The sequence below is a fragment of the Polypterus senegalus genome, chromosome 5 (genome assembly GCF_016835505.1).
Source record: "Polypterus senegalus isolate Bchr_013 chromosome 5, ASM1683550v1, whole genome shotgun sequence".
Lineage (NCBI taxonomy): Eukaryota > Metazoa > Chordata > Cladistia > Polypteriformes > Polypteridae > Polypterus > Polypterus senegalus.
This window is the reverse complement of record NC_053158.1, coordinates 190,966,054-190,974,137: the sequence shown is the minus strand read 5'-3', so window position 1 is coordinate 190,974,137 and position 8,084 is coordinate 190,966,054. Positions and strand designations below refer to the sequence as shown.

Genomic DNA, 8,084 nt, shown 5'->3' with positions numbered 1-8,084 from the left:
GTCTGCCTGTGGTCTGGAGTGGTGGGTTGCTTTGCTCTGCGTTGGACGGGGGTGCCTGCTTACTATTACCCCTGCGGAACGGGGCTAGCTCTGGCGTCCGGGAATGGTTGTACCTCAGGTACGGCAGCACCGGGACCAAAGTTAGTAGGGTGTGTATGGGGAGTGTGAATGGGTGTCTGTAAGTCTTGGGTTGTATGTGTATGTGAGAGCATGAGGGAGGGAGTGTATGACTGTGTTTGTGTGTGACTGTATGTGTCAGGTGGGGTTTTGGACTCCTACTCTCTCCTGGGACATCTGGCAATACTACAACATCTTTGCCTACCCTCCCCCTGCCTTAAGCATCTGTCTGGTCGTTCCCGGTGGCTGCCTGGTGAGATCTGGTTCCCTGGGCTCTGTTAGGTCCTCGGCGGGGTGGGTCGCTCTTGGGTCCCGGCCGACTCGGGGGTGAGCGGCTGCGGGCAGGCCTGAGGGCTTGCCGTTGATATCACCCGGGACTCTGCCGGCTGCTGGTTGTGGCCCCCCAGGGTGATCCTCTGCACCTCTCGAGTGGGGGTTGGGGCTTCTCTGGTGACGGCCTCCCTGGGGTCTCCGCGCTCTGGGGTGACCTCTGGGCTTGGAACTCCCTCCATCTTCCGCACATTTTTGGGGGCAGGTCGGTGGCCCTTCACACTCACTATTGGATGCTCCTATAGAGAAACCTTACACATACAAGTGTGCGTACACACACAGGTGCTCACATGGTGATTTCATAAGTATGACTTGGACATCTTCAGCACATGACCTAAGGTTGTGGTTGGCCCTAAATGCCTTAGTAATAATTACTGTATGATTGTCAGCAAACATTTTTACTTTTATATATCTTCATGTAGCTGATGCAGCAATGTTTTTGTCTTGTGTTCCCCCCCCTCTCTTTCTGCAGGTCTAGAAGCGGACTCTGGTTCATTTATTGTTTATTCTATACGAAAACCCCCCCTTCCCCCTTTACCTCCATCTCTTACTTCTCTCTCTTCTTTTTCTTTCACTTTTGTCTCCGTGTCCGGTTCGAATCTTAAAAACATCTGAAAATATTTTTAATAAAGTTTTGGTATCAGGCGTGACGTCAGCAGAAGCTGTAACGCTCCACCTGAGAGAAAAACTGTAGGGCTAGTGGCCAGCATTCAGACATCAATTCTGATTGCTTCACAGCCGATCAGGACACGGTAAAAAAAAAAATAAATAAATAAATAAAAAATATATAAAATTTTGTGTTTAATCACTTAAGGATTGACACAATGCATTAGTTCAGCTTAGCTAAAAATGTTTTGTTGTTGGTTTTTATTTGTATTGAACATCTGATGCTTCTAGTTTCTGTGTCCAACAACAGTCAGTCAGCACCGATGGATTCCACTTGCCCTGATATCTGCTTTTCCATCGTTGCAAAGTCTTGGTAAAACCCTTCATCATTTTCATCACTATCTGCATCAAGATTAGAAGGGAAAAAGAAAAGGACATTTTTTAATAACAAATAGCACAATATGATTTTGTACACTTGAAGCATGTTCTCCTTCAGCCCCACTATCGGACCTTCAAACCACTTGTCACTGATGACTTGTCTGATCTGTGGACTAACAAAAACAACATCTTCCTTAATCTTGGCATTAGTTGTTTGTAGAAAGATCTGTCTCAAATATCACAATCTTTCACCTTTTAGTTGAAATTGTATATAGATTAGGTTGACAAGAGGTTTACATGCCACACTTTTCTGTCCTTACCAAGCAGCCAGTTATTGTTAATGAAATGAGACTCTTTAGCACAGCTGTCTCATTCTATGCACTTGATCTATCTGACTTGCATTTCTAGTAGCCGTGCCACTACCTTTAGATCACCAAAGGTGTTCCAGTTGTGGTAGGTTCTACTGTAAATGTATACTTATGAGTGTAAAGCAAAAAAATAGGCAATTGCAACAAAATGGAGGAACATTTTGGGTACAATTTAATGATCAGCAAGCCAAAATCCACAAGGAATGTGCTCTATTTCTACTTAGGCCCCAGTGCCAAGCTGTCATGAATTCCTCACTTCCCATTACTCAAATACTGACTCTTAAAAATAGACAGACAACACTTTGTTTCTAGGGGGATATTTGGCTTTTTACTGAAGCACAATAAATAATTAAATATATTAGTATAATATGACAAACTCCCACTTAAACTGACACTAGAATGGCTTAAAAAAAGAAAACTAAATAGTAGTGATGCACAAATCAATCAGTCTTACATTAAAATTGACCAATTGTTGCTTTTTATTGTGAAACTGGCTTGTGATTGGCCAACTGAGCGGTCAGTTTTGCAATGTAATGTGTTTAGCTGAGGACATGCGCAGCACTGGCAGAACACAATAAGGGAAAACTGCTGAAGAAAATAACTGCTGTTTGTTAGTATTTTAAAGAGAAAATAACAGAAAAGTTATTTCTAAAGTTTGTAATGAATAGGTTATTTGTAGTGGATTTAAGGTAGAGATGTTTGGCTCGACTAATCTGATTAAACACTTGTGGGTGGGTCCATCACTCAGCTAGGCATGCTACTTTCAACAAGATTGATCATAAGATTTTATCAGTTTACAGAATGGAAAATACAACAGCACAATGAGACAATTAATTAGGTGAGGGAAAAAAAAAAGCACGGAGCCCAAAAACATTATGTCAGCAAGTTTCTTTATTCGGATTAGACATTGCAATGTCACAGACAGCAGTTAGTTTGCAAAATTACATTCAAAACTGTGCATCTGACAATATTCCCAGTAACAGTTAAAATTTCAAAACCAGTACTTAAAAGTCTCTTTTATAAACAATCACTGTTATCTATTTACACAAAATTAAAACAGGTTATTTTCATCTACTATTATTCTCCATTAAAGCCTAAGAATTTTCATATACATCTAACATTTCTGCAGATTAAATGTAGCTACCTTAAAAATAGAAACTGTACAAGTGTCCAACTTGTGAGACATCATTGGCCGTATGCCCCATGACAAGTCTATTGTGAGCCAACTCAATACTGTTTCCAGTACCATTTTTACAACAGTTCGATAACTGGCATTATAAAGGAAAAAAAGAATCAAAGTGCACATTAATATTTATTTTTGTAAGTGTACGGAAAGTTGCAGGATTTGAGTAACACCATGCTCCTTCCAGTTACAGCCCACTGGCAAACTGAGCCTTTATAGTCAAACTTTTTGTAGGATGAGTGCCTACAAAGATTAATAAAGTCTATACATGTGCTAAAGGAGTTTAGAGCTGGCATCTATTTACAAAGAAACATATTCTGCTTTTGATTCTTACCTTACCTTTGAAATATATTCCTTTGGGAGAAATCCGTACGAGTGTTTGAGTAGAAAACATTATGCCACATCAAAAAGGTACAGTAGAACGATAAATGTACAGGACTTTAATACTATCATCTTCATCCAAAATTCCAGAAGATCACATTTTGCAGAATTTGAACCATATGAATCAGTAGTTACCATCATAATCCATGTGATGTTCCAAATATCTCCAGAGTGATTAAAACCAGTATAATAGTCACAATACTGTCAAAAGAATGCAGCTGTTATGCAAATCATACTAGCTTAAGTTAAATGCTGCCGTGCATGGTTTAAGTACACCGTCAAGAGAATGCCTCAAAAGTTCATATTGTTAGACATCAAAGTGATGAATATACACCAAATCCTGGGCCACAAACAGTAAAACACAGTCTGAAATACAGCATTATTCCAGTTCATTTAAAAAAATATCCAATTCAAATTCATACATGCAAGTGATATTCAAAGAATGTAACCCTACCCCTAAATGATAAATACAGAACAAGTAATCCAGTGTATACTCCAACCTGAATGTTGCCGTTATTTGTTTACTTATTTATTTAAATTAAGCAGTGAGAAATATCTATTACCCTTTTTTTATAAAATGCTCAGAAATTAGTGGTTACACTGTAGATTTATCTCACCTCTCTCTGTCATCTCTGTCTCTGACATACAACATACACACACATACATCCTGATGATATTTAAATAAAGTTTGCAGTTCCAAAAACAGCATGTGCAGACTTAAGGTACCATATGTCCCAGGCCACCCCATTAAGTTACAAATGACATCTCTGATTCTTGCACTGTACTGTACATAAATTGGAAGGTCCATTGTGTCTCCTGATACGCTTTTACCTACTGAAAATGCTTTCAAATTCCAGCAGTATCAGTTCTACAATTTGATTCTGGTATACCATGTGAATTGCAATGTTTGCTGTTTCTTTTTCAGGTCTCAGAAGAGTTGGACCAAATACTATAGCCACACTTTGTGTTGTCATACGATTTACTTCTCCATTGTCTATAACCCTGCAAAAAGAAATATGAATGAAAAAGTGCAGATTTACATAACTATTAAATCAATGATTTTTAACCAGAAACAATAACTTGGTATTTAACCATATTTACTGTATATCTTGTCTTTTAAAAATTATAAGAGATACTAAAATTGAAAAAAACATTTTTAATACAGAACAAAGAGTAAAAATATATCCTATTAATAAAGTACACAAATAACCTGAAATAGTAAACTGGAAAGTGCTCTCTCCTAGACAACCTGGCCTTTTTTGGAGGAGCTACAGAACTACGGAGTAATTTGAAAAGAATTGTTCGTCATGAAGTGCACAGGATATTTTTGTTATTGATTTTAAGTCAGAAAATGAATACAAAGCCATTATGTAATAATCTCAGACCATTATACGAGTTAAACAGTCCATTTTTCTCCATACAGTAAATATGATGATTGTGTAATCGGAGTGCTACTGATTATATAAGTCAATTCAGCAATCTTCCTTCTTAACATTGACTGAGACCAACTTAATGTGTTTCTAACATCTCTTCTAAAAACAGTATAACTATAACAAAAAGAAATACCTATATAATTAAACAAGCTATAACTGTCACACAAACCATTCTCTAAAGGTGTTTTTCTACAAACTGACACATAGAAGTTATAGTTCTTACTATAAAAAAAAACCAAACATATTTGCAAAAGGGAAACATTAACACTAACGCTTACAATGATCAGTGGTTGCATCTAAATGTTGTTTCTTAAAGACTAGTTGTGTTTATGTTAAAGAAACAGTAAAGCATTCATAATTAATATTATATGATTAATATTTAAAAACCTGTAAAAAAAAGGCAGAGGGGTTAAAAAAAGTGCATTCAAAACACTATTCATAGCACTTTAAATCGTCTATCCTAAAAAACAAAAAAAAAATTCATAAGAATCACTTACTTCCGGAGATGTTTAAAGAGCGCTTGCATAGTGTCATGATTTGGTTTTGGCAACTGCTTGATTAATTCTTTTATACACTGTACTCGCTGCTTGTAATCTGGATTTTCTGTAATGGAAAGAAAAAAATTAAACAAAAACTGAAAAAATGGCAAGTAGGAAGTATATAATTAGGGGACATGTAGTTCAAAAGAAAATTATTCAAACTGTTCCACCCTATGGCTTTTTAAACATGTAAAAGTACAGGAGTGTTAAAACACCAATCCAATCAACAGATATGCAGTATGTTTTTTTATCAGCTGTTACTTTATTGGGTACAAACTTCATTTATTTTTCACTTCAACGTTATTGTTATGTTCACTGTCCAAAGTAGATAGTGTGCAGAGTACAATGAAATTCTTCCTTGCATGTCTCATCAGAATAGTGATAATAATACAACAGCAACAAAGACACACTCACATACACACAAACGTATACAAAATATACTTGCTAATATTTGTGTGTGTATAATCAAACACATACAGTATACACACACACTCACACACAGCACATATATACCTGCTAGCTGAGCATTGTTTTGCAAAACATTCAATCCTGACTTTATAAATTGACTTGATGTCTTTTGAATATAAACCCAACAAAAACTCATTTAACAGGGATGTCACATTCATAACCAGAATATTTATGAAATATAAAATGAAATTACAATATTACCATTCAATGCCAAAATGGGTTTTTCATTTTCAATTTAGTTTTACAGATGTCACTAAGGAAACCTACAGGATTTTTCCTCCTTGTCTTCTAAATTATCTGTGATTTGCTTATCACCTACAGAAGCACCCTACTTTTGTTTTAGATACCTTTTACTGTCAGCAACAAACTGAGCAGTTTTCACTTCAGTAAGCAAAGACCAGCAGTCTTTTCCTTGTCAAGTGTGAGCTGCTCTATTGAAATCCACTGCTGCTTGACACCACCCTTGCTAGCACCAGAAACAAAGTTTGCCAGAACAGCAACTTGAGCAACTTCAATCATTATTAGTCATTTTAAAATGCAGACAAGCTTTACAGAGTATTTCTGTAGTTTAAAACTTTTATTCATGTTAAAAAAAAATAATAATAAAGCAAATAAAAAAATAAACACTGATAATGCAATAATAGTCTCCTTGCAGGCATTACATACCTTATACAGAAATTTGCATAAAAACACTACTTTTAAACCCTCATCCACATATTCTATTTTTAAATATCTGAATTTCAATTTTTGGTTCATAGTACAGCTCAGACATACAATAAAGCTATATCATAAATGTTACAACATGACCAGTGGTTAAACTATAGCAACAAAAATTACCAACCAAACTTGTTTAATTATTATGTCATTTTAAGGTTTTTTCTAAAAATGTTTTTGTTTATTTTGCATTTTAAAAATAACAAAGCAGCAATGCAGACAAATAAAGAAATGAAGATTCCCACCACCTATCACTATGGACAACATTTTGCACTAAATAGCCAAATCTTCTTTATCTAATGTACAGCTGTAGAAAACGGCTCTTTGTTTGATTTTTTAGTTTTTTCTTCTTCTTCTATAAAGAGCCTGGTGTCCACTACCATAACAGATAAATTACTCAGACATTTAAGTTGTCACTTATATTCGAAGCAGAGGCGCAAAACTGCGATTTTTTTAGTCATTTTGAGTGAAAACTGTGGTAAAGCATTAAACAGCATACTGTTACTGACAATCCAGTGCACTTTTAGGATATATGTGAGTAAGCCTTATCAATTAAAGCCGAAACCTAATTTGCATTGTCCATGCCTACTGTAGATTTGAAGACACTCCCATTAGAAACAAACATATTTAATAAATAAACAAAATTAGGTTCTGCAATTTTTCTGTTTCAATTTAATCCTCTAGGTTTTTGGCATTGTTCAATGGAACATAAAGAAAAAATCAGACTGCAGTCTGCCTGTTAAAGCTGTACCAACTCTTCTTTTCATTCTCAGTTAGTTGATTCATCACTAGAGACTGGAGATGGCTAATTTTTTTAATGGTTCATTCTCAACACACACTGTTTTGAAAATAAACCTCAGAAGCACGGTTTCTATTCCTGAAACTTCTAATAGCAAATACAGCAAACTCACTACCATGTTCCATTTCAAGTCACCTAAACATTTAGTATTGCCCTTTGGCACTCACTCAAAAGTAAAATCTGTTAACACCATTAATAATACAATCTACATACAAAACATACTGTAGCCACTGACTGAACAAATAAAGTGCCCGCTCAGTAACTTTTACTTACTGATTGCATTAACAAAATCATTGAAGTAGTTATGAGTAAAGAGAGGTTCTGGCAGTTCTCTAAAAAACATCTTCAAAGCTCCCGTGATGACATGGATATCTTCCCATTTGTTGTCATCTAAATCAAGTTTTTCATCTGTAGGGAAAAAAATAAAAAATATAAAAAAAAAATTAAAAATCAGCCAATCCAAAGAAAGAGTGCTAAAGATTATTTAGGAAACTCTGCTTTTGCAGTATTCATAATGAGCTGCATTTCTTTTCAAACTATATCTAAAAATCTCTAAATACAAAAGTTTAATGAATGAAATAAAGGAAATAATTTATTAAGTCCTGTAAAACTAGAATGCAGTTGTGTCAAACTCTCATGTTGAAACGCAGATTTTCTTGTTATATTGTATCTGGTCTTCTCATAAATCGGAACAAGTGAAAAAGCAGCATTTTTAACAAGTTGAACTTGTGATTTTTGCTTCTAACTTGTACTCCCTCCCTGAATATA

The 8,084-nt window shown here is 35.5% G+C and overlaps 1 protein-coding gene across 10 annotated transcripts in view; it reads right to left on the bottom strand.

The window, feature by feature from the left end:
* Positions 1–2,672: 2,672 nt before the first annotated feature.
* Positions 2,673–8,084, bottom strand: part of arhgap12b (Rho GTPase activating protein 12b) — a 191,157-nt gene continuing 185,745 nt past the window's right edge. For all 10 annotated transcript variants that reach the window (XM_039753837.1, XM_039753835.1, XM_039753834.1 and 7 more), the window contains 3 exons: positions 7,590–7,724; positions 5,294–5,399; positions 2,673–4,365 (listed from right to left, as the gene is read on the bottom strand). In XM_039753837.1, the coding sequence (XP_039609771.1) occupies positions 4,191–4,365; positions 5,294–5,399; positions 7,590–7,724 (416 nt within the window). In that variant the 3' untranslated portion in view covers positions 2,673–4,190. The remainder of the gene's footprint in view (positions 4,366–5,293; positions 5,400–7,589; positions 7,725–8,084) is intronic.